The 25,061-nt window shown below is 56.0% G+C and overlaps 2 protein-coding genes across 8 annotated transcripts; both read left to right on the top strand.

The window, feature by feature from the left end:
• The first annotated feature begins 17 nt into the window (after window positions 1-17).
• TMEM183A (transmembrane protein 183A) lies at window positions 18-12,591 on the top strand. 2 transcript variants are annotated; one of them, XM_086765969.1, is made up of 8 exons: window positions 18-153; window positions 643-732; window positions 3,630-3,785; window positions 6,043-6,202; window positions 7,283-7,463; window positions 10,732-10,812; window positions 11,474-11,629; window positions 12,288-12,591. In XM_086765969.1, exons 1-8 carry the CDS (start codon window positions 57-59, stop codon window positions 12,471-12,473), a joined length of 1,107 nt encoding a protein of 368 aa, XP_086622095.1. In that variant the 5' UTR covers window positions 18-56; the 3' UTR covers window positions 12,474-12,591. The 2 variants fall into 2 exon arrangements, with proteins under 2 accessions (XP_086622095.1, XP_086622096.1); XM_086765970.1 differs by lacking the exon at window positions 18-153 and adding an exon at window positions 195-347.
• Window positions 12,592-13,508: 917 nt separating this feature from the next.
• On the top strand, window positions 13,509-24,006 carry LOC104482953 (alpha-1,6-mannosyl-glycoprotein 4-beta-N-acetylglucosaminyltransferase). Of its 6 annotated transcripts, none has more exons than XM_086765964.1 (4): window positions 13,509-13,863; window positions 20,894-21,025; window positions 21,849-21,996; window positions 22,843-24,006. In XM_086765964.1, exons 2-4 carry the CDS (start codon window positions 20,918-20,920, stop codon window positions 23,985-23,987), a joined length of 1,401 nt encoding a protein of 466 aa, XP_086622090.1. In that variant the 5' UTR covers window positions 13,509-13,863; window positions 20,894-20,917; the 3' UTR covers window positions 23,988-24,006. The 6 variants fall into 6 exon arrangements, with proteins under 6 accessions (XP_086622090.1, XP_086622093.1, XP_086622089.1 ...); XM_086765963.1 differs by lacking the exon at window positions 13,509-13,863 and adding an exon at window positions 16,546-17,037; XM_086765962.1 differs by lacking the exon at window positions 13,509-13,863 and adding an exon at window positions 17,997-18,114.
• The last annotated feature ends 1,055 nt before the right edge of the window (window positions 24,007-25,061 follow it).

The following is a 25,061-nucleotide window of genomic DNA, read 5'->3' on the forward strand; positions in this document are numbered from 1 at the left end:
TGCAGTCGGGCGGGGGCGGCGCTGTCCCCGCGGCCCCGCTGCGGCCCGGGCGGGACATGGCCCCGCGCGGCCGGCCCGACGCCGCCGCCATGCCCAAGAGGGGGGCCCGCAAACGCCTCAAGTTCCGTGCCGACGACGTCTGCTCCGAGCGCGGTGAGGGCCGGGCCGGGCCGGGAGCGGGGCCTGACGGGAGCGGGGCCGGGCCGGGCCCGGAGCGGGGCCTGAGAGGAGCGCGACCGGGCCGGGCCGGGCCGGGCCTGCAGCGGAGCCAGGCAGGGCCAGGACGGCCTGAGCCGGCCGGAAAGGACGGGCTGGGCCTGGAGGATCAGCCGGGCTTGAGTTAGGCCGTGCGTGAGGCGGGGTGTGGGGTCTGGCGCTGGTTGGGGAGGAGGGAGAAGGAGAAGTGGGCAGGGGGGTGGGTCCCCAGGGCCTGGGAGCCTCTCTGCGGGGCTGGTGGCCTGCTGGGGGCTCCTGGCTTGCCAGCCTCCCTGCTGGGGCTCCTTTTCCTGCTTGTGCACCTGCTGCTCAAGCCTCTGTCCCTATGGGGAGTGTCCCCTCGAGGGATCGCGGCTCTCAGACCTTCTGTCCCCTCCTCTGTAATCCCTAATCCCGCTGACGCCCTGTCTCCCGACTCTCCTGCAGTGACGGTGGCAGATTATGCTAACTCAGACCCAGCTGTTGTGAAATCCGGACGGGTGAAAAAAGCCGTGGCCAATGCAGTTCAGCAGGAAGGTGAGTCTGTGCTGGGCAGGCTGCCTCCCCCTCTTGCTGGCCTCTGCATGACGTGGGAAACCCCCCTTCCGTGGCGGAGAAAGTCTGTCTCACTTAGTGCCTGAAAATGAGTCTTTGTTGCTCTGTAGAATCGGATTTTTAAGATCTTAGGAGGTTTTGCAGAAAGCCTGTTGGAAGTACAGTAAGAATTGCTGAGTCTTTGTTAGTGCCTGAATCGGAAGGCCTTTCTTCATTAACTATTGAGTGTTATCTCCTGCTTGAAGCAGAAGATAACATGATAGGGGTCTCTGTTATCTCACATAAAACTGTAGACAACTTCATTAGCAGGTGAAATTCCTTGCAGGGGGAATGACATTATGATAGTTCTGGCAAACGTGCTGCTCCCCTGTGCTGCGCGCCGCAAGGAGGGCTTTTGAGGGTGTTAGTTTCCTTGGTGAGTGCTATAAACAAGCGGTTTCCTGGAAAAGTATTGCAATATTTTGTTATCTGCTTCCTCCTTGGTCCGTAGCTGCCGGGAGCATTCTGAACTAACACGCCCTGTTTGCTTAAGAAGTGTTAATCTTTAGGCCTCTTAGCTGTAGCTGGTCACACAAGTCGGAGGTGAACGACACGTGGGTCACGGTGGCAGTGCCGATTGACCCCTTCCTGTAGGAAAACTCTCCTTACTGAAATCTTACATGGGTAAAGAAAATACACTCTGTGTGTGAGTGCCTGTCATGAGGAAACCATCCGAGGCGGTGATGCTGCTGAATATCCTTTTTAGCTGCTGCTTCTCAAGCTTTTAAGATCAGGGCACCTCCCTCTTTTGTCGCCTCCTTTGCAATAGGCTGGGGGCCATTCCCCCTCCCAGCATTGTACCTGGCAAACTCTGTTGTCTTCCTCCCTGCCCCACCCCGAGTCCTTGCATCCAGCATCAGCTGCTTTGTCCAGCTGAACCCCTCTCCTAAATTCCTGCTCTGTTTCTGGCTCAGCTCCGCGCTGCCCAGGTGACTCCAGGTCATCCAGTTCCCTGCCCGCCCCTCCCTCAGCTCTTCGCAGTGCAGAGTCACTGGGGCTTTCCCCTTGTTATTCGAGGATCCTCGGGATCCCCCCCTCCCAGCCCCAGGGCTGTGCTAGGCCTTATCTGGTGCAGCCGTGATGCAGGCTACGGCCTTATCTGGTGCAGCGTGACGGCACGGGGACAGCAGGCAGCCGGGAGGAGGCAGCAGCCTCTGCCCAGGGAGTTCTGGCCTTTGGCCTCGCTCACCTCCTGTCTCTCTTGGCTCCAAGTAAACATCGCGCCGCACGCGACTGCCAACGGGCGGGGAGCTTCACCAGGAGGGGAGCAAAGGCCGGGGGGATTTTCCTGACCTTTTTTCCTCCTCGTCCTGACCCCCAGGGATGGGGCGGGGATTACGACTGTGAGATGAGGAGAGGGTGCCTCTCTGCAAGGCTGCAGTGCAGCGTGGTTCAGTGTGTGATCGGACTTGTGCTGTCAACTCAGATGTGATCTTTCCTTTGCAGAGTGTGACGGTTTCTCTTTTCTGAACCCCGCTCTGTCAGGTGTTGTGCTCTCTTGCCTGGCTGTATTTGATGTCATAACTTTACTGCCACTCATGTTGCCATCTGTTTCTCTTTCTTTTTGCCTGTAAAAAGCCACGTAGAGAGGGCAGTGCAGTGTGCCAGTGAGGGATGCCGCTGTTGTGAATGCATACGCTTTGTAAACTGCAAAGCGAGGTAGAACTGGTTTAGCAAAGCACTGGAAGTGTCCCTGACCAGTGGGACTGTCTTTCCATCTGCTGTTTTACCGTTTCAAAACCTTGTTCAGTGGTTAGAAATGAGAGCATCTCTTGCCTGAATTTATTTATGGTCAGCGGCTGTAACTGCAAAGCAGAAAACCTTCCTGGGCTTCGGTTTGTTCAAAAAGCTCGAGCAGTGCAAACCACCTCTGGCGTGATCAGGTGTCTCTTGGTGGACGTCCTTGTCCTCATCCAGCGCATTAGGTTGAAATTCACCTTTCCTGAATGAATTTTGCACACTATTTGCAAAGTGCTTGTCACGCTGTTGCAATGCTGGCCTCTCTATGCAGCTGTAACGTAGGACCACACCTCTCTTTTTCAGGGCTGTCATTACTGCCTCACACGTGGATTTTTCTGCCCTAACGAGCACTCGGTTTACAGATCAAGTTTTAAAGTTAATGTTTCCTAACAGGGATATGTCTGAACATCTCCCCACAGGCAGAAAAAAAACAAAAAAAAAAAACAAAAAAAAACCCCAAAAAACCAAAACAAAAAAAAAACCACCAAAAAACCAAAACCCACCTGCCTCCACTTGCTGTTTCCCTCATTAGGCCAGAGTCTGTCCCTTCACTGAATTCTAGGGTAAGTGGAGCTCCTGTGTGCTTGGCACCGAGTTACAGCGCTGATGGGCTGTGTGTCATCAGCCACAGGATCTCTCTATCCTGCTGAGAAGGGAGTGGATCTTCTCTGTGCTCACAGGACAATTCCAGAGGAGAGGCTGGCTCTGTACAGACCAAACGTGGTCACGCGAGGAGGCTCTGGTATGCAGGGGAACCAGTTAGCGCTGTAGAAAAAGAGCTTGTTGTTTTATCCAGAATTGTAAACAGCTTCAGCTGAACCAATGGGATCGTCTGCATCATGTGCTGGCAGTCATCCTCATTGTTCATTCCTTACAACAAGAAGCTGAACTGTTCCCAGCTCACTCACCCGTGCTAATCTTTCTCTGACGAGGTAATCCTGGGGCCCAGGATTTCCTTGCTTGTGTCGCTCACCAGAAAGCTTTAATGCAGTTAGTGTTTTATGTCTTAGCAGTGGTTCCACTCAGGTGTCTCCTGAGCTTGGATGACTTTTTTTTCCTCTCTGCTGGTATACTTACTGTGTCGTTACTTGTCATTCTAGTAAAATCCCTCTGTGGTTTGGAAGCTTCTTGTGTTCCTGCTGAGGAAGTTCTCTCCGTGTCGGGAGAGTCTTGTGACAGCAGTGATGAAATGGATACAAAGGAAAGCATCAACGGGCGAACGGCGTCTAGAAAAAAGAAGAGCAAAAGGCACAAAGGTATGGTCGCCAGCCTCTCCTGGGGGGCTCTTTGTGGGCTGCCTCTGCATCTTCTGAGTGTGGGACGTTAATGATTGCTAGGTACAGGCTGGTCGTGGGGCTCTGCGGGGCGTTCTGCAAGTTGCCTGTGCACAAACACTTTTAAACACTTTAAAACCGGCTGGGATTCAGCCAGAGGTGGTGTCTTTTCACAGAGGCAGAGCCTTGGGCATGAAATGAAAGCCTGAGAGCTCGTTGCTTTCAGTAAACTTCTCTCAACCTTAGAAAAGAATGCTGCTCTTGTAAAGAGTTGTGAAACTTTGCCGCTGGACGTGTGACTGCGTTGAACACATGTTGGTGAAAGCAGGATTTGCTTTCGGGAAAAAACAGTGCTGCTGTCCACAGTGCGTTTGTTGGCAAAATCCAGGCTGTGTTTTCAGGATGTTTCCAAGGCTGTGGTTTGTTACAAATGTGTTTAGAGGGCTCTTTTTCTAGCAAGTGAGTGAATTTGTCCCTCGTGGTGTCATAATAAGTTAATTCCAGGGAGATGTATCCTTCAACATTTACGCTTTGTGCAACTCTCCAGAAAGCAATTTGCAACGCAGTGTAAGCAACAAACCGTCTGGCTGCAGCGTGGAATCCTGCAGGAGTTTCGAATAACAGGTTGCTTTTGGGTTGAGAAACAAATTTTGATTTAGTTTCTTCAGCCTGAGAAAAACTTAACTTTATTAATGCTGATACTAATTTATGTAACACCTCAACATCCACCACAAACTGTAGGTGCGCAGTGCTCCTCTGGAATAGGAGTTTAATCTCTTTTATTAAGACATCCTTCAGAATCCTGGGAAGATAAGACTGAGTGGCTGAAGTTATGGGAGTTGTGAGTCTGGACAGACAGTATTCTGTTCTACCACAGCCTTGTCTTATTTCTGCTGTACGTTTAGGGAAGAAAAAGTGGTGATAGACCAACGATGCTTCTGGCTGCACCCGGCAGTTCAGCAGCTGTGTGGTTTTGATGGCCTCTTGAATCGGAGCTGACACAGCAGAGTGGATGTTACAGCCCGTCGTGGGTGCGCCTGCCATAAACTTATAGTGGTGTAGGGAAGTGATCACATCTAGAGCTTTCCTTGGCAATGAACGTGGCAATTACCACGAGAGGATAAAGTGCTGCCCTTTGTTATTAACCTGCTGTCTCAGGATTAGATCTGGCACTCTCAAGTTCTTAAATGCCTCCTTTACGCCGCTTGCTTACAAATCTTGTAACAGTTTTTTCTGTTAGCACTGTCTACAAGTTTTTGTTTTAATGTTCTTAATGTTCCTAATGCTCAGTATTGTTTAGCTATTTATATCCCTTAGAAGTAGTTTTTCCCCTGAAGTTTTGAGCAATCTCTGTGGAAAAATGTGTGATGTTAATTTAAAAACACTGCAGGAGCGAAAGGAGTTTCTGAATCTTCAGTTCTGGTTGAGCAGTTCTGATACCTCTAGGAAGAACAGGCCGTTCTGTTCATCTGGGCCTTGCATTAAAAGTTTCCCATCCCAGAAGCTTTAATTAAATTGCAGATTTAAGCAAAACAGCTGATGAGCCATTAGAAGAGTTGCAGAAGAGAATTGCCTGCCCTCCCTAGCAAAGCTCCTACAAAAATATTGTGACCGTTTGAACAAAGAGTTGACGAGCTTGGCAATATCTTAGTGTTTGGGGACTTCAAGTGTAAAGCATTTCTGATGAGCAGCTTTGATAAAAATGCCCGAGCTTGGCCCTCCTTTACAGAGTTCCCTCTGTATTTGCCATTCAGTTTTTATTTCTCTTCCTAAGTGCTGTTTTTCAGCTGTGAAAGGGTCAAGCGTTGAAACAGGGTCCAGAAAGGCTGTGGAGTTCCCACCAGATACAGTCAGAACTCGACTGGATAAGACCCAGAAGAAAATGGTCTAATTCAGCCTGCTCTGAGCTGGGCTGTTCGGACTGGAGACCTTCAGAGAACCCTTTTCAGCCTGAATTATTCTTTGAATCTGCCGCTTTGCATACCGGCGCAGTCAGCGCGGCAGGGATAAATGATGGCCTGTATCCAGCAAAGTGTAGTGGTTGTGTGAACGGGCAAGCACTTGGGGATGAAAACCGGTATCGGTGACAATGAAGTTGTACAAAGTTGGGCCTGTTTGGCTGTCTGTGTGTAAATATACACATTGCAGCTGCTTACTCTGTGCACTAGTAGTAAGGCACACGCTTCTAGAAGTGATAAAGAGGTTATTTCCTACACTAACGTACCTTCATTGCATTTAGAAAATCCTGACGGAGGCGGCGGAGAAGAATACCCCATTGACATCTGGCTGCTGCTGGCTTCCTACATTCGCCCCGAAGACATTGTCCGGTTTTCTCTGATTTGCAAGAAAGCCTGGACTGTTACTTGCACTGCCGCCTTTTGGACCAGGCTCTACAGAAGGTGAGACTCCAGAGAATTTGTGAACTATTTGGAGGAGGCTTCAGCAGTGACCGGCTCTCTGCCGAGCTGTAAATAAGGGAATAATTCCCTACAGGCTGGGGTCCTGTCGCGTTTGCCTGTTGACGTGGTGATGGGAGCCTCGTCTGGCAAGGGACTGTAGTATATTGGCTGTTGGCCTGCTTTGGGTCTGGAAATGGATCTGTGTGGTGCATTCCTGTGTGCTCTGTATAGAATCTCAAAGCATTGTGTGCTTTTCTGCTTGCTGTGGCCAGCACACTGCTGTTTGTGACAGCGTGCTTTGTGTGTAAAGCGCTCAAAGCGCTTACCCTGAGGTCAGCGCCGTTACCTTACTGAAAGACAGGCAAACATCACTGATGGGAAACGTGCCCTGCCTCAAGCTTTGATCGTGACCACCTTCCTGTCACTGGGGTGGCCTGAGAGAAACTAAGGCATTCTGCAGCTGTGTTGGTGGCAGAAGTTATAAAAAATGTAAGAGAAGAAGAGCAAAGAGGTGGTCAAAACTTGAAACAAATCCTTCTGTCATGGTGCATGTCCCTTGGACTTTCCTTCAGGACAGAACATTTTCTTGACATTTCTCTGTCTGCTACCCAGGAGGTGCTAACAGCTGGTCATCCTCACCCCTGTTTTATCATGTGGAGTTCCCTAGCAAAGGCTGCTTTGGCACCTCGAGCGCAGGCATGCACACTGCTCAGGCAGTCAGGCTCAGCTGAAGTCTACTTGAGACCTTGCAGGAATCTGCAGGCTTCTGAGCATCCTGCGGCTAAAACGCCATCTGGTCTCTCTGGGCAAACTGTCTGCAAGGAATTATTGGGGAATTGTACCATGATACGCTTGTGTGTGCGCTGAAAACCTGTCTGATGCAGGTAAAGTCTTTGAGACTGCTGCGTGATTTCAAGTAGAGCAGTACAAAACCCTTGAAGCAGTCAGAGTTGACAAGAGGTCCTCTGATCGTTCAGATGTTCCGTTTTCTCTCAACACTGATCTCTTCATAGCTCTCTTCTGCGTGTCTCTGGCATTCTGACCCTTCAGCACGTGCTGGGTTTGTCGTTGGCTTTTCAGGCACTACAGTCTGGATGCGTACCTGCCTCTCCGCTTGCGGCCAGAGTCCATGGAGAAGCTGCACTGTCTCCGTGCGTGTGTCATCCGGTCGCTGTACCACATGTACGAGCCTTTCGCATCTCGAGTCTCGAGGAATCCAGCTATTCCAGACAGTACTCCCAGCACTTTAAAAAATTCCAGAGTAAGTGGAATCACTAAGGAAGTTGGATATGTCTGAGATGTTACTCTTTCTGGTTTTTTGTTCTCTTTCTAGAAGAGAAATAGATGATATTTAGATGATGAGCAGTGAAGCTTGGGTGTAGAGTGATTACTAACTCTGAATAGTGATTTTTAAAAATATACTGGTTACTTGTGTCTGTATATGTACTTGTGCTGCAGAGGATTCTAGTTACTCTCCTGGGTAACTTCTGCCTAAGTCCTACCACAACGGCTTTGCAACAAACAGAAAGGCACTTGCTTTACTGAACGTCAGAACTGCTAGGGATATTTGCAGCTCTCCCCTCCTCTGTTGGGAATCAGTTGCTGAAAGGAGGTTGCAGTAGGATCACCTTTTACATCTGCTTTGTTCTGACGCTGTCTGCCAGAGTGCATCTTTTCTCCATAGCAGGCATCTGGAGAGATCTCAAGTGACACTGATAGCCTGTGAAAGGAGTAATTTCATACCGCAGTCCTGTAGGTCATCCGTCCTCTCTTGGTGTCTGGGCGAGGGAGGGTAGTGAGTGGTGAGCATGGCAAATGTGCAGAGCAAATGTCTGCTTTGGGACTGGGCTGCAGTCGTGTTGGGCTGTGAAGGGTTTGTCTCTGGGGCAGGCAATTCCCTTTGCTGTCCTGAGCTTGGAGCACTTGCATATCCATTCCTCTTTAATTGCTCTTGACCATTAACTCTGAAATGTCTCTGTCTCTTGTTTGGTTTTAACTTGCAACTGGCTGATACTCTGAGCAGCTTAAGCAACCGTGTGAATTTTCTGCCCTCCATATCTGAAGTCAAAAACCTGCTGAGTGAGGTTTTTGGAGCCAAACTAGGGGTTTCAGCAGTTGTACTTGCTTTTCCATGCAACACAGAGCAACCTCATCTACCTGTATGTGATGTTCCTCCTTTCTTCCTTTCCCTGGGTGGATACTGGAAAAAAAAGTCATACTGCTCAGGGAGCATCCAGCAGTAGCACAAGCAGGTGGTGCTGCAGAGCAGGAGAAAAGCACACCGTTCTGTGTGTAGTCTTATCTCTGCCTCCAGAGCTCTTCGTTCTCAGCCTCATTCCCCGCTCTGGGTATCGTCTTTCTTAAAGAAAGCTTTTCTAGGAAATTCCAACTTAACCGTAGCTCCTCTGAGTCTAACTTCCTACCCCCGCTCAGACCTGGCAGCGCGGCTGTTACCAGCTGGAAACCCTGAGGTGATGCTGGCAGGGTCGGCGTTTTGGAAGCGTTCACGTTGACATCATAACGGCTTTGGTGCCCACTGCTAGTGCTTCTACTGTACTAACGGGTTGAGGAAGCTTGTTGAAGTGCAGTCTTTTCTTATTCAGCTTTTAAAAAAGGAAATTAAAAGGTGACAAGGCTGTTAGAACAGTAGAGGTTTGACCTAACCCCTTGGAGCACAGAGCCATCCTGAGCCTGGGCTTGCCGTACTACTGCATTGCAAGACTCCCAGCTCCACGTGTTACTGTGCGCTGAAATGCCTCGGCACAGCGGGTACGGAGGAGGATCCTATGTTGCCTCCCCGCGGTCTTGCTTTCATGGGCTTTGGTTATACCTTTACAGGCCGTTGAAATTAATGGCAAATGCCTGCGTAAACTGCATGTGGCAAGAGGAGACCCCAGACCCGGGTGTTACCGAATCTAGCTTTTCCTCTTTAATTTCCTTTTTTCTTTCCCTAGCCTAGCTTGTGTGGGACACTGGAGCCGTTATGGTGTCAGCAGAAGTGTTTGCCCTTTAAAGACACCCCCATTATTTTTGGTGGAGCGGCAGGCCGTACGGCGCGTCTGAAGGGCAGGACGGCTGACCCGTGGACGACATCCTCTGCCCCTTAGGAGGTACTGACCATTTTGTGCTTCACTACTTGCCATGACCAAAAAAGTTGCTAGACCAGGCTGTCTCTGCAGGTGAACTACAAACGCCACTGATGGTGGAGTTTAAACTCGGGTGAGCAGCAGATGCTGCTGAGCTTAGAAGATCTGGAGAATGTTTTTATTGTAAAAAAACCTGAGGGCCACCTCCTCCCAGGTGGAGGTTATCTGTCGTGTGTTTCTGAGCTTGGCTCCGCATAGCTGCTTTGTTCACCTCATGAAGATGTCAAGATAAAGGTCCTTTAAGGACTCTTGTTTAAGGACATGACTCAGAGTTGAAGTAGAGTTCCATATCACCTGTAGTCTCTAGTTACATGGTGGAGGTTGGCTCTGGCTTTGTTTCATTTGGGGTCACGCTGTCCTGGAATTAAATCAAAGGTGTGCTTCACCCTGCAACCCAGTCAGGCCCTCTCTTGGCGTGGGAGAGGCTGCGTGTGGGTCACGGGGAGTTGTCTTTACCCATGCTATTCTTCTTTTTCCTGCTGACGCTGGAAAGATAAGACCAGCTGTGCTGGGCTGGCATCTGTGGTGTGGAAACGTGTTCAGTGATGACTGGATTGACTTGCCGGATTCTTTTCTTGGCTATTGAAGGCTAGTTGTTCCTGCTTACTGGTAGTCAAGGAATTTCCATCCTACTCAGTTTAATAGAGGAGTTCTGCTGAGACTCCTGCTGTTGAGCAAGTGCTGCATGCTGGGATGGGTCCTGTGGACCACACAGTGGTAACTGGATTAAGTTGGAGGACTCTTGGTGTATGCCTGTGCGAGAAGGCAGTGCTGGTTAGCTCTGATGCTGTTTGAGGCCCTTTTCTCACTTTCTTTTAAAACAGGGACAGGAAGCTGTTCAAACTGTGCTAGCCTGGCAGTGTGTTTATACTCTGACATAGGACAGTGATGTCAAGACCTTTTGACACCAAACTTTCTCATCTGTCACCTCGTAGCTCACGTATCAGTCTTTGCAGTTCCCTCTGGATTCTCTGCTTCTTGATCCTTGCTCAGTTTTCAGTTGTTCCTCGCTTTAGTGGTGTTTGGAGTCCAGTTTAATGGCAGTTTTGGTGGGTGGGGCGAAGTGGGTGGATCTATACCGCTCATCTCTGCCTTGTGCAAGGGCCAACTTGCACACAGGGGTTTTTCCATTTGGCACGGCAGTGGCTACATGTTGTGTCACCCAGTTGCATGAGGAGTTGGACAACTTGGAACTGGGAGACCCAAATGCTGAGTGTGTTCTTTGAACATAATTAATTTGAATAAATGGCTCCTAACTGCTCCACTGTAATTGCATATGTAATTGGAAGCCTTTGTGCTATGCTAAAACTTATTTAAAGTGATGCCTCTAAGGGTTTCATAATTTTGTGTTTTTTTTTTTTTTTTTTTTTCCCCCCCCCTCAGTGTCTGCTTTTCTGGTGCAAAAAGATTGAAGGGAACAGACAAGAAGCAATGTGGGAATTCAACTTCAAGTTCAAAAAGCAGGTATGAAAGAAGAACTGGAATGGCTGAGACTTTTTTTTTTTTTTTTGACCAGTAATGGCTTTTCTGGGTGGTAGAAAGGAAGGTGGAAACTTTTTGAGTTCAGACAATAAATGGAAACTCTGACTCCCGTGATAAACTGAAGCACGTTCGGAAACTCCGCTTAGTTTTCAGTCTGTTTTACCAACGTGTTTAGGATCCTGTGTTTTTATTTCCTCATTTGGTATCTTTTCTCTGCTCTAAGATGTGGATCATCTGTTGCCCCAGATAACCTAATCTTTGGGTCATCGCTACTGATTACTACCAAAACCCAGAATATTTGACTTTAGTGGTCAAAATGCAGACCCAAATCTGAAACTTCTTGGTGTACCATTGGAAAAATTTCCCAGAGAAGTGAAGGAGGCCAACACTGCCAATGAAAACCTCCAGCAATGGGTGTCAGGAGAAGCAAGGAATTTCAGACAACCTTGGAGTTCTGCATCTTTCCCCTCTAAAGAAATGGTCCTGCAAATTGCCTGGCTTGAGTGGTGGCTTCTTGTTGTTCATGAAACGCTGCCCAAACGCGTGGGCATGCAGTGAGAACCTGCCAGTCAGCCCTGGTGAGAAGCCGTCATACTCATCGTAGATTCCTGCTTAGCTAAATAAGTGTCTTTTTTCTTTCAAGTCTCCCAGATTGAAGAGCAAGTGTTGCAAAGGTCTCCAGCCACCAATTCAGTATGAAGAAGTCCATACAAATCCGGATCAGGATTGCTGTCTACTGCAGATCACCACCTTTAATTTCATATTCGTGCCAATCGTCATGGGTATGACGTTTACCTTGGTGAGTGTTTGAGAACTCCGCCAGGCCAACTTTGCCTGTGCAGTTTCTGTGAGGAGATGGAGAGGACACCTCTTTGGTGGTGTGTAAATCCCACTGCTGCATCAGCAAACCAGTTCTGGGAATCTTAAGGTTACTGATCAGGGGAAATGCTGGGGATCTCCTCAGCTGAGCTTCTGCATTTCCCTCAGCTCTTTCCTTCTTATGCAGCAAATACAGATGATGTAGAGAATCTGCAAGGAGCTGTGGGGGTGCGGCAGCTGGGGGCACGTTAGTCGTCAGTACTCCAGCAGGGTACCACACGTAGGGAGGCAGGGGAAGAGGAGTCTTCCCTCCTCAAGTACACCTCTCCTTATCTTAAGATAAATTCTGAGAGCAAAAGCCTCTGTGAGCAAACTCTTGCAATGTGCGCCCTGATTGCTGGGAGAAAGAGCAGTTTTTGCACCAGCTTCCACAAACTCGGCTCCAGATGGCAGCAGAGCAGGTGTTCCTGGGCAGGAGCAGCGGTAAAGCGTGGGGCAGCCCGTGCGGCTGTCCTTGTGAGTCAGGGTTTCAGAAGTGACCTGTGCCCAATTGTTTAAAAACACCTGAGAGTGTACTGTGAAGAACTCTATTCACCGCTTTGATTTTCTGAAGCACCTCCTTCTCTCTCTTCTTGCAGTTCACCATCAACGTGAGCACCGACATGAGGCATCATCGCGTGCGCTTGGTGTTCCAGGACGCCCCAGTTCGCAACGGCAAGAAACCTCGCCTTGACCAAGGAGTGCAGGTTGTGCTGGACCCCGTGCACAGCGTGCGGCTCCTGGACTGGTGGCACCCGCAGTACCCCTTCTCTCCAAAAGCTTAGTGCTCTCCTGAGCCCGCGGCAGCCGGCAGGTGACTGAATCTGGCGGCCTGAAGAGAATTTCTAGGAACCAGGAAATCCTATTTTTATTTCTTAAATAAATTCTGCAGTCTCCTTGCAAGTGGTTGAAGCTACTGAGCTAGTCTGTATGTATATAACTTCTGGTCAGTGATGGGCAGAGCTGAGTGTAAAGCAGAAACTATTTGTAAACACACTTTTATGTAAAATTAACGTTTTATGATTTGAAAGGAGCTCCCTGGAACTGTTCATTTAAAATCCTTTTGGTGCTAATGGAAGTGGTCCTGTTTTCTGTTGTTCAGGAAGAAGCAGGAGGTTTTGCTTTCCGGCTTTGGTGTGACCAGAACCAATTTACAAACAAAATCCATGTTTTACTGCAGCACGATTGCGTTCAAACACAGTGTGATATTCCGGTGTCTGAGAAGCCGTAAGCAAAGTAGCAGCGATGAGCAGTCATGCTGATTCACAGTCCAACAGATCATGAGTTTAAGGAAAGAAAAAAGCATAAATGATCAAACAAAGGAATTATTTCAAGGAGGATTTGTAAGGCAAAAGTCTTTCTTGAATGTAAAGATACTCCAAGTTCTCACGGTGCTGGTTACTTTTGGTGAAGTCCTAAATCTTTAAAACCAGAAGGTGCTTTTCAGAGAAGATGAACAGAGAGGGAGAGGAGATGGAGGGATAAACTGAGCTAACTGAAGCAGTGATGAGGGACCTGGCTCTGTCTTTTCTGAGAGCAGGGGAGCAGTGTTGGCCTGTCGGCACTGGAAAGCCTAGAAGCAATTGGTGGTCGGTTCTTGACTGAACAAATTTCGGTGAAGAAGGAGCCCTGAACTTTTCTGTGGCTCTTGGTTAATGGAGAAGGGCGAGGGGCACAGAGGCTGGGCCTGCCGAGGGCGCAGTGTGTCGTGTCCAGAATGAATGGGGCTGGGGGCTGAATTCGGCGGGTGAATGCCTTGCTGCTGGCGGGCAGGGGTCTGGTGGAGGAGCGGTGGCAGCAGAGGAGGAGCTGGAGTAACCTTGGGCTGAGTTGTGCTGCCTGTGGGTGATTAGCTCCTCGGTTCTGTTTCACACCGGATCTTGTCTCACGCAGGAGTAACAGCGCTTTTCCGTGCGCAATGTTTAGCGAAGGTCCTGGAAGGAGAGCGAGTTCTGCCATCTCCATTTGAATTTAGTGTGCAGGTACCCCCGGTCCCTGTGTAGTCGCTGCCTGCGAGGAGTTTCTTGCGTGTGCCTCTCCCACTGTAAATCATCTGCCCCAACCTTGGCTCCGTGTCAGAGGCTCTGGGATGCTGACTTCAAACACACACACTTGGGAAAACTCCTGTCCCAGTTCCCCGTTTTGCTGCGGCTGAACGCATGTTGATGCCAACAGGTAAGTTCTGAGACGAGAGCAGTTGAGTTGGAGACGCAGGGCAAGGCAAATCTGCCGTACCGGTGACGCTGAGGCGGATTGCCGTGATAGCGGAGCTTGCTCTGAGTTGTGATTGCGCCTGTGGTGCAGGAGAGGAAGGGCAGCGAGTCAGTGCTGGCGCTGCGTGCAAAGGCTGCAGCCGCAGCCCCCTATCCGAGCGTCGTGCAACGCGCGGCAGGGCCTGTGCAGAAGGAAGCTGCTCGAGGGCAGCAGGTAAATAACGATCTTTCGTTTCCAGGGGGGTTAAATACCGCTCAACGCGGTGACAGATCCTCGGTGGTCGTGTGGTGGAGTTACTGAACTCCAGTGAAGAAAGTGAAACAGCAGCTTGCGTGGTTCCTGTTGTCGTGGGCGGGAGCTCTTTCTCAGCTGGTGTACGCTGTCCCGGGGACGTGTCCAGGCAGAGCCCGCTTTCTGCGGAATGTGAGGCGCTTTGAAGAGCGTGCTTCGAGGCGCTTTCCACTACGTGCCCCGAAAACTGCTCTTTTACACGATGATGCCAGCGCCGTGTGCCTGGTGGCTGCTGCTTGTGCTGTACACAAGATACGGAGCTGGGGCAGAGATGGCCGGTTCCCAGTCAGGACTGGGCGGCGGGAGGACGGAGCGGGCTGGTGTCTGTCTAAAGCTCTGCCCCCCTGCAGAGTGGGGACCAGCAACCGCAGCCTGCGGTGAAGAAATACAGAACAAATCCTAGGGCTGCGTGTTTCTCACATCTGTGAGAGCAGGATGTGCTCTAACTGGGCGTGCGGCGTGTCCAGGACGTGCTGGATGTTCCGGGGCAGAGGTACACCGGCAGCACCCGCTCCGGATAGCGAGCGGCTTTCAGCCCCGTAGCTCTGCCTGGGCAGCTGGAGCGGGTGGCACAGGCTGTGACGGCAGGAATCGGGTGCATGGGATGTTTCCTGCTGCCAGAGAACTTGCTGGTTTGCAGTAAGGATATTTAAATATGGACAGGTGCCCCAACCAAGGGCCTCTTCCTGCCAGTTTTTTTCAAGGCTGAAACGTATAAAATATATAAGAATGATTTTTAGTCTTTTCCTTTGCCATTAGCCAACCTTACGCTGACTCTAGTGATGGAGCTGTGCTGATCGTGGCAGGGATCAGGGACCTGCTGCGATCCTCGGGAGGAGGCCGGCACGGTGGCAGGGACACTGCGGAGGCTGGGCGCTGCTTGCCCGTGTGTAGAGCTGCAGGGCACAGTGTTTCCCCTTCCTCCCTTGCCCGGAGCACAGGAACCCCGCTCGGTGATGTGAGTGACCCCTGGCCAGCCCTCAGCCCCGAGCACGAGGGGTTTCCACCCCGTCCCCCAAACCCAGCCTCTCTTTGAGGCTGCTTGCCAAAAAAACCCTTTTCCGTGATCCCCAGGGCTGGGATGCAGTGAGGCTGTGATACAGCTGGTCTCTGCCGTCCCTGCCAGGGCTCCGAGGGGGAGAGGCTGCGCTTTGGTGTAGGATCATCACCCTTCCCATGGGATGTGGCTCAAAAGGGTCCCCAGTGGCGTGGAAGTGGAGCCCTAGAGCGGCATTGTGATGGCCGCAGCCCCGATGCTTCTCCGCTGCGTGGGGCCCCGTTTTACCTCCGCTTTGTCCCGCTCGGGCTCCGGAATAATGAAGGGCTGTAAGCGGATCCGGCCCGGCTCTCCGGTTTCCCCAGGAGAACATGGAGGCTTGGCCACCACCCTGGCGTCACCCTGCCCCTCTCCTCGCTGGGGATCAGGTGTTGGACGGAGCTGAGCCGGGCAGGGCGAGGGCTGGGTGCTGCGGGGAGGGTGGCCGGTTCCTGCGGTGGGGCCCCTTGTGCCTGCCCCCTCCCCCAGTGCTCGGCTCTGGTCCCGGCTGGGGGGACTGGTCCTCCCTGCCCCACCGGCTGGGTCTGTCTGCAGCCTTTGCACCTGGGGCTTCTGTCTCTTCTCCAGCTTATTCCAAGAACAAGCAACCATAGAATAGAATATTTCTGTTGGGAGGGACAGAAATGTGCCTCTTGGCCCTATTTAAGCCACCTCTCTGTTCCCCAGACAGAATAATAATAATAATAATTGCTGTTCAAGGAGCAGAAAGCACGAGCACCACATTTCGGGCTGGAGGGGGGTTTGTGAGCGGCTCTGGGGGCCGGGGCCCTGGTTGTGCCCGGGCGCTGAGGCTGTGCCGCAGCCCTTGCAGGGGGCGGGTGGACGGAGGGGCCGTTTTCCAGCACCTCAACCAGCGTTTGGGCTTTGCCCATGGCACAAGGAAGGGATGGCCTGGGCTGGCTCCGGCTGGGCTTGCAGGACTTGCTCGGAGTGCAAGAGCACCCAGAACCACATCGCGGTGGGCACGGGGCTGTGTGCTGGCTGCGGATTCCTCTCCTGTTCCAGGCATGGATGTGCCAGAGAACGTCGAATCCTGCCTGAGCTCTGCACCCTGAGGTGCTCTGTGGGGCCCAGAGGGGGATTCGGGCGGCTCTGCCGCACCCCGTAGCGGTGCTGCGCGTTCCCTGAAGGCTGTGTTTCTGTGGCGGGGCTGCCCGTGGCACCCGCACGCGCTGGGGACCCCAGGGTTGCGCTCAGCCCCACACCTGCGCCCTCCCCTTCCTTCCCACGAGGGCAGGAAGGACCAGGCCCCGGTTCCTTCCGGCACGGGGTGGAAGTCGTGGGGCGCCTATGGTGAGAAGAGCCCTCCCCGTCCTGCGCTGCTGCTCGTGGTGGCAGAGCCCCCGTGAGCCGCCGACCCCACGTCCCTTCCTCGCCACGTGCGACTCAACAGCAAACGTCTGCTGCCTTGCGCCGCCCCAATGCCCTTGGCCTCCCGGGGTCCCCCAGCCCCTGCTTGGGTGCAAATGCCGGGTGCGGTGTCCCTGGGACCCTGCGGGGACAGAGCCCCTGGCAGCCCGTGATGGGAATTTAAGAATTTAACAATTAAACAGCGTGCACAAAGAGAAAGCCAGCGGATCCGGGAGCCCACGGGTGTCTCTTCCTCTCCTTTCCAGCGCCGTCGGACGTTCCTGCCCTGCCTTATCTCTGCGCAGCCACCTTTGTCCTCGCAGGTGTTCGAGGCCGGCGGTTCCACTGGAACCCACCGCGAGCAGCCGGGGCTGGAAGGCATCGCGGGGGATTTGTAGAAGACAGAGCCTGGGAAGAGCCTTTGGGGCCTTTCTGAGGTAGGAGAGGTCCAGGCCAGCCAGGAGAGGAGAGAAACGGGAGCTTTGGTGCGGATAAATGGGGAGGATGGGGGAGGGAAAGGGAAGGGCCTTCCCCTCCGTTCGGATGCTGCAGGTGAGTTGCTGCGTTGGGCGGAGACGTGGAGGAGATGGGGGGGCTCTGAGCCGGGTGCAGGCCGTGCCGTTGGGCGACTCGTGGTGGGAGCTCCAGGCTGCCAGGGCAGCGTCCCTGCTGGGGGGCTGGACGGGGGAAGCGGTGGGGGAGGAATGAGGCTTGGAGGCTGATGGAGCTGGGCCAAACTGGGCCATGGGACAGGTCCCATGCAGCCCACGTTGGTTTGTGAGGACGGAAGGGGCTCTGTCCCCAGCCAGGGCTGCGGTGCCCAAGGCTCCAGCGAGGAGCTGGGGTGTACGGGGAAGCTGTGCCCCCATGGGGTCCATCCCGGGTGGGATCCTGGCCTCAGCTGTGCCCTGGCCCGGGGTGCGGGGGGGTTTGGTTCTGGCTCGGCAGCCCCGGAGGGTTCTGCCACCTCAGCACAAGGGCTGGAAAATAAACGGGGGAGAAAAGATGCGACAGCTCCCGTGTCCCCCGGCTCCTGGCTTGGTGCACGGTGCGTTTGCACCCCAGTGCCACCGAAGTGGCAGGTTTGCATGGGGGTTTGGGGTGCTGGGGCCTGGCGAGAGCCCTCGGGGGGGGGTCTGATCCTGCCCGGGGGTCTGGGGCTGCTGGCAGAGGTGCTGGGCGGGGGCGAGACAGCTACTGCCGTCGTGGGATGCCCGCTCTGGGAGGGGAGGCTGAGGCCACCCTAACCCCTGCGGCGGGGCTGGGGGCCTTCGCCCTGTCCCACCCGGGGTCCCCGCCAGCCCGGCGGGCTCCCCAGCGCGTGGGGCAGAGGACACTGGCGAACGCTCCTCCTCTGCGAGAAGCAGGCGAGGACTCGGGGTGGGGCTTTGCCGAGCGAGAAACCAGAGTCCAGCCAGCCCTGGGGAAGTTGCCAGCGCCGAGCACCCCAGCGAGACGGCAAAGCTGCCTGGCTGCCGCCACCCCGCACCCACGCGCCGGGCTGCCGCGCGCCCGTAAGTCTCTGCCGCCTCGGTGGGAGCATCCGGAACGGCGTTGGGCACGAGCCATCTCACTGGTGTCGTGGGACGGGGCGGCGCGGGAAAGGGGTGCCCCGAGCCGAGGTCGCCTGGGGACCCGTGGCAGGGTGAGGGCAGGGTGGTGGCCCGGGGTGCCCCGTGCCCAGGAGTCCCCCATCCCACGCAGCCCTGAGCGGCCGTGATTTGCCCATCGGGGACGTCGCGCTGCCACAATTGGCCACGTCCTCCACGGGAGCAAGCGGCAATTTTGGGTGCTGGGTTACACCCTGCCCCTCTCCCCACTGGGAGGTGGGGAGGGGCACCGACCCCGATGCAGGAGACCTGGCGCTTAGCGCCGTGCAGCCTTTCCCCGTGCCTCAGTTTCCCCCAGAAGGGAAAGGCGCTGGTGGGGGTGGTGAGCCCTGGTTGTTCCCCTTGTCCCTGTGCAAACGGCCCCGCTCCCCCCAGTGCCGGCGGAAGCAGCTGGAGCCGCCTGCTCGTGGGGAGCATCCGGCCCTTCCTCGCGGGGACCGGGGCCGTGTATTTACCCGTTCCCCTTCCCCTGCGCTGCTGCACTGAGTCACGGCTGCTGCGCCACGCAGCCCGTTTGGCTGGGAGTCTCTTAGCGTCTGGGTCCGGGCAAGTGGCTCTCAGCAGCCAGCAGCTCCTGGCCACCAGCCCAATGGCCTCACGGAGCGGTGGCGTTTGGGGACATCCCCAGCGGGGTGCTGAGCTGAGGACGGTGCACGAGGTGCTGGGGCAGGAGTGGGGACCGGGATGCTCCACGGAGGCAGCTGGAGCGGGAGCTGGGAGGATGCTGTGTCCCGGTGGCGTCCCTGCGGTGGGGTGGCCTCTGGTTGTGCCCTCTGGCTGGGCTGCTCTGTTTCCCCATGGAGGCGAAAATCCAAAGCCCAGTTATGGGGCAGGATGCGTTCCCTTCTGTTCTGTTAAACCTGCGATGAGCGTGCGTGACCCCCCCGTTCCCCACAGCTCCCTGCTCCGCGGACAAACCCGCTGCCCGTGGGAGCCGGGGGTGCTGAGCAGCACCTTGTTTTCCATCCCGGACGGGCCGCTGGCAGCCAGCCGCCCTCCCGGCAGCCAGGAAAACCTTTGGCCACCCGGAGGATAAATACGCCCAGGCCGGTGCGTGGCCGGCCGCCAAGCCTCGCCGTTCCCAGCTCGCTCCGTGGCCGTGGTGCTGCACTGCAGATCACGGAGGCTGGGGCTTGGAAATCCACCTCCAGGGTGGCTTCAGGGCGTCATGGCCCAGGATGGGTCCCTAAAGCTGCTCCCCCCTGAGCTGGGGAGCTGCCCGTGCCCCCGTTGCTGCAGGGGGGAAGGAGAAGCTGGGGGCTTTGGGAGGAGCTGGCCTTTGGCAGTGAGCACCCCCAATTCTCTCCACTCTGCTGTGACCTGGGCAGCTCCAGGAGGTCGTTGTCCCCCCAAAAGCTTCAAAGAACCAGTGATAACCAGAGCTCAGCCACCGCCTTGCGCTACCGCGGCCGTTCCCACATCCCATCCCTGGTGCCCGCAGGGTCCAAGCTTGGGGCGGGGCGGCTCCTCCGCTCTTTCGCCAACGCCGTGGCTCAGCCCAACCGTCTGCGGCAGAGAGCAGCTCCGCTGTTTTAATTGCTTCTCTCTGAATAACGAACGTTCTGGGTGAGGTCAGCGCAGCGAGGACGGCACTGATGGCTGCGTCGGGGGCCCTGCTCTGCACCGGCCCGCTGAGGGGCAGACAACCCTCCAGAGGACTGTTGGGCAGGAAAACAGGGGATTTCTCCTTAAAATAAGCCCAGCACGTGCTCCAGGGCAGCAGCCCGGGTGTGCTGCACCGGCCTTGGCCGCTCGAGGAGCGCAGGCGGGCTGGGAGCACCCGTGGCACGGTGGCAGTTGATGCAGTGATGTGTTTAAGGAGAGGTCCTGGGTAAAGCCCGGCCTCCGCTCAGGACCGCTGGCAGCTTTCTGGGCGGCTTAGAGCTTTTCCTCCACGGGTTTGCGTTCGGAGGTGCTTTGACCCAGACAGGCCGACGCGCTGCGAGCCGTTTGGATGGGGCCGACTGCGCCCGTCCTGCCGGGCTGGGCCCTCGCTTGCTCTCCGCTGTCCCCTCTCCCAGGGCACAGCCGGTCGTGTTTATCGTGGAAAAACCCCAGGCAAACACAGGAGCCGCGTAGCCTCCTGCCACGCCTCCGCTGCAAGGCAAAATATCTTAAGGGCAGCACGGGTTCCTTGGAGGTGACACTGTCCCCTCTCGGGGACAGCTTTCCTGTCCTAGCACCCAAGGGACGTGGCTGGGACGGGGCGACGGCGGCTGCCCGGGGGGCCGGCGGGGAGCAGGGTGGGCAGGAGGGGCTGGGGGAGCTGCTTCGTCCCTGCGGTGCTGGAAGAGCAGCCCGGGCTCCTTTGAGACCTCAGCGTTTCCCCCATACTGCTCGGGTGCCGGGTCCTGGGGTGCCACCCCGACCCGAAAGCCTCCCTCGAGGGGTGCATGTCGCCGGCGTCTCTCCTGCCTGCGGCTGCGGGGCTGCTGCGCGGGGCGTCGCAGGGCAGCGGGAGGGTGCTGGCCAGGCTGGTGGGGTGGATTCTGTACCTGGTTGAGTTTTTTTCCTGGCTGGATTGGAGCGTGTGGCCCCTGCCGAAACGGGACAGGGCCCGGGTGACCGTGGCTGCACTGGGTGCGCACCCCTGGGTGCTGGGGGCAGAGGGGCCAGGCCCAGGGTGCGTGCAGGGGATGGTCCGGGGCTGTGCCCGGACCTGGCACACCCCTTCCTCCCGCAGGCCTCAGCGTGCCGGCCCGGTGCTATGCGATGCTCCCTGAAGCGCTCCCTCACAGCTGCGCTCGCTGCTGCCTTCCTCCTCCTCCTCCTCCTCCTCCATGGGGACAGCCAGCAGGAACAGGAACCCCTGGAGGTGAGTCCCCCACCAGTGATGTCCTGCTGGAGGGGCCACTGGAGCATCCTCCATCCCTACCTGCCCCACACAGACCCAGAGCCCAGCTCTGCTCCCTTCCCTGCCCCATAGCACCCCCAGAGCCCAGCTCTGCTCCCTTCCCTGCCCCACAGCACCCCCAGAGCCCAGCTCTGCTCCCTTCCCTGCCCCACAGCACCCCCAGAGCCCAGCTCTGCTCCCTTCCCTGCCCCACAGCACCCCCAGAGCCCAGCTCTGCTCCCTTCCCTGCCCCATAGCACCCCCAGAGCCCAGCTCTGCTCCCTTCCCTGCCCCATAGCACCCCCAGAGCCCAGCTCTGCTCCCTTCCCTGCCCCATAGCACCCCCAGGCCCCAGCTCTGCTCCCTTCCCTGCCCCACAGCACCCCCAGAGCCCAGCTCTGCTCCCTTCCCTGCCCCACAGCACCCCCAGAGCCCAGCTCTGCTCCCTTCCCTGCCCCATAGCACCCCCAGAGCCCAGCTCTGCTCCCTTCCCTGCCCCATAGCACCCCCAGACCCCAGCTCTGCTCCCTTCCCTGCCCCACAGCATCCCCAGAGCCCAGCTCTGCTCCCTTCCCTGCCCCACAGCACCCCCAGAGCCCAGCTCTGCTCCCTTCCCTGCCCCACAGCATCCCCAGACCCCAGCTCTGCCTTCCCTCTCCCTTGCGTTGCCCTGTGCACCTGGGCCTCCCCCGATCCAGAGCTGGGAGGGCAGGACAGGGCCTCCCTCTCATTTCTGGGTCCCCCCCTTGCTCACGTGTCCATGGTGCTCTGGGGTCTGACCGGGCTGCCTGTGGCTCCCGTCCAGGTGGAACTTAGGGGCTCGGCCCCAGACACCATCCTGCAGATGCTGCAGCCGGAAGGAGTGCAGCACATGCTGAGGGACACGGATGCCCTCTCCGCACTCCACAACGTCTCCTACCACCTCCTCGCTGGCTCCCTGTCACCCCAAAAAAGTGAGTGGCTCCGGGACCCTGGGCCGGGCAGGGCGGTGGATGAGAGGTTGGAGGAAGGTCAGCGTGCTCCAAGTGCGGTCCCTGCTTCTGCTGCACCTCGGCACTGGGGTGACCGCAGACATTTCCCAGACCTCTGCGGGGAGGGTGGCTGAGACCCCATTTCCCTAGGGCTGAGTTTCCTGCTCTCCAGTCAGGAAGGTGGAGATGGTGGGGGTGGAGCACCAGGACAACCACATAGCGTGGGAGATGTGGGTCAAGCTCGTGGACATTTGCACGAAAAGCAATTTGCCTGTGAACACCACGGGAAGGAGCTTAGGGCAGCTCCACGCGAGCCCATGCCGCAGCCAGAGCTCCCGTACGCGTGCAGCACAGCAGGAGCCTTCGCTCAGCTTCGCTGCGGCTCCCACCACAGCTGGGCTGCGGGGAGGGCAAAAGGACGCCTCATCGCAGTGTGGCTGCATCTCTGTGAGGTCTGGAGTGGGGTAGGGGCGTGCTTCCAGGATGTGCAGCCGTGCCATGAAGCCATCCCTGCCCCACAGACTGTCTCTGGAGTGTTCCTTCCCTCAGTTTGGCCTTTTTAAAGGTGCTTTTCCCAAATACTTCTTCAGAGGAATCCCTGACTTCTCATCCTGTCCTTTCCTCACCATTTGTCCAGTTTTGGGGACTTCCTGAGATGCTGAGGGCTTCAGCTTCAGGAAGGACTTGATGGCCTTGGGGGCCATAACTAGCGTGGGCCACGTGGAGAGATTTTTGGAGCCCTCTCCTTGTGGCTTGCAGGGAAAAACATCTCCATGGTGCATCTCAGGTCACCCCTCAGCCTGCTCATGCCTTCCCTTTGCCTTGCAGAATTCTTGGCGGTGGGATTGGCATCGGTGCAGCGGCCGCGTGGCTACTACCTCCCTGCCACGCTCCAGTCCCTCTTCAAGCAGTCAACAGAGGAGGAGCTGCAGGAGATGGTGGTGGTGGTGCACCTGGCTGACGCGGACCCGAGATGGAACGTGCGCGTGGCCGCCGACATCGCCCACAAGTTTGCTCACCACATCCTCCTGGGTCGGCTTCTGCTTATCCACGCTCCCCAGGAGCTCTACCCAACCCTGGAGGGCCTCAAGAGAAACTACAATGACCCGGAGGAGCGGGTGAAGTTCAGGTCCAAGCAGAACGTGGACTACGCCTTCCTCCTCGCCTTTGCCGCCAACCTCTCCTCCTACTACTTGATGATCGAGGACGACGTGTGGTGCGCCAAGTCCTTCCTGACAGCCATCCGCAAGGCACTGGCTTCCCGGGAAGGCTCCAACTGGGCCACCCTCGAGTTCTCCAAGCTGGGCTACATCGGTAAGCTCTACCGCTCCAGCGACCTTCCTCGCCTGGCTCGCTTCCTCCTCCTCTTCTACCAGGAGATGCCCTGCGACTGGCTGCTGACCCATTTCCGCCTTCTGCTCACCCAGAAGGACGTTATCCGCTTCAAGCCCTCCCTCTTCCAGCACATGGGCCTCTACTCCTCCTTCCAGGGCACTGTCAACCGGCTGGAGGATGATGATTTCCAGGCCGATGCCTTGGATATTCCGGACAATCCGCCAGCAGTCTTGTTCACCAGCATGTCCGTCTTCGAGAACTACGCACCCCTCAAGGCTTACAGCACAGCAGAGGGGTATTTTTGGGGGAAAAACCCAGTAGCCGGCAGCGTCTTCTCCGTCGTATTCCAGCAGCCGGCCCGCATCACCCGTGTCCGGGTGCGCACAGGCTCCGAGGAGCGCCGGGGTGACTTCCTACGCGCAGGGGTGCTGGAGCTGGGCCGGCGGCGGCGGGCCAACGGGCAGGACTGCTCTGCCTACACCACCGTGGGCACCTTCGAGAAGGGGACCTTTGAGCGGCAGGGGCTGGAGAGGGGCGTGCCCGGCCCCGTGGAGTGCGTGAGGATCCGGGTGACCCGGGAGCAGAGCGAGTGGCTCATCATCCAGAGCATCGACATCTGGACCGCGGCCGGCACCTGACCGGGGACGGGGCGGGTTGCCACGGATGGGGCCGGGAGCAGGACCTGCCCTGCCCTGGGGTGATGTCCCAGCAACAATGCAGGAGGTGCGAGGAGGAGAGGCTTGGGAATTTCAGGCTGGGCAGCAGAAAACAATTCCTGCCAGGGAGGATGGTGCCCGGGGCACAGCTAATCAACAAATCAAATCATTAACCAGACAGCGGCATTTTTTGCAACCTCTTCATCCCACCCACTCCCCATCTGAGTTTTTCCAACCCACCAGCTCCTGATTTCTAACCTGCAGGTTTTGTTTCCTCTCGTGTCCCGTTTTCAGGCTCCTCGACAGAGGGGCCAGGGGAAGATAGGGGGGTGCTGCTCACCAAACCCCTGCCCCTCCAGAATCAGGGATGCCCACCCCTGGCGCTTGGCCCGTGTCTGTGCCCATCGGAGGGGCACCGGCCACCAGGTGGACCCACCCAGCTCAGCCCCTGCACGGCAGCTCTCACCCCACCGCTGTGTCCAGGTCCTTCAAGCAGATTTCTTCCCTTCCCAGGGGGCTGCAGTTCCCAGGGAACTGGGTCCAGAGGGCTCCACAGCGAGAGGGAAGGACAGGGAAGATGGGGTTTCTAAAAGGGGGAGGAAGGTCCAGTGACTGAGCACCACGGAACGAGGAGGGGCAAAGGAAAAAGTGACCACGGTACAATGGGAAGCTCTGGGTACCTTCTAGCCCAGCAAGGTGCTGCCGGGTAACTGGGGTACCCGGGCTGCAGGCACAAAGCCCCCAAAAAGCTTCTGTTTGGATTTGCCTGGCAGGATCAGCTTGGAGGGCTGGCTCCCGCTCGGCAGCGCGATCAGAAGCTGTTGGCGTAGCGCACAAGGCGGTGGCCGGCGCCTCTCCCAGTTAGGCATTTAGCAACAATCGATTGGCTTTCAACAAACACGGAAGAACTCTGGTCTGCTCGACCTTTTCCTGACACAGCTTGGAGCAGTCTGCCGCTCACCTGTGCCAAGCAGCATTGCTGCTGGTTTGCCGGTGTTTTAAGCCCAGCTCTCCTGGAGAAGGGAGTCTCCCTCTGAGCACAGAGAGGCACAGAGC

Source organism: Chlamydotis macqueenii, chromosome 23, assembly GCF_036417535.1.
Source record: "Chlamydotis macqueenii isolate bChlMac1 chromosome 23, bChlMac1.mat, whole genome shotgun sequence".
Lineage (NCBI taxonomy): Eukaryota > Metazoa > Chordata > Aves > Otidiformes > Otididae > Chlamydotis > Chlamydotis macqueenii.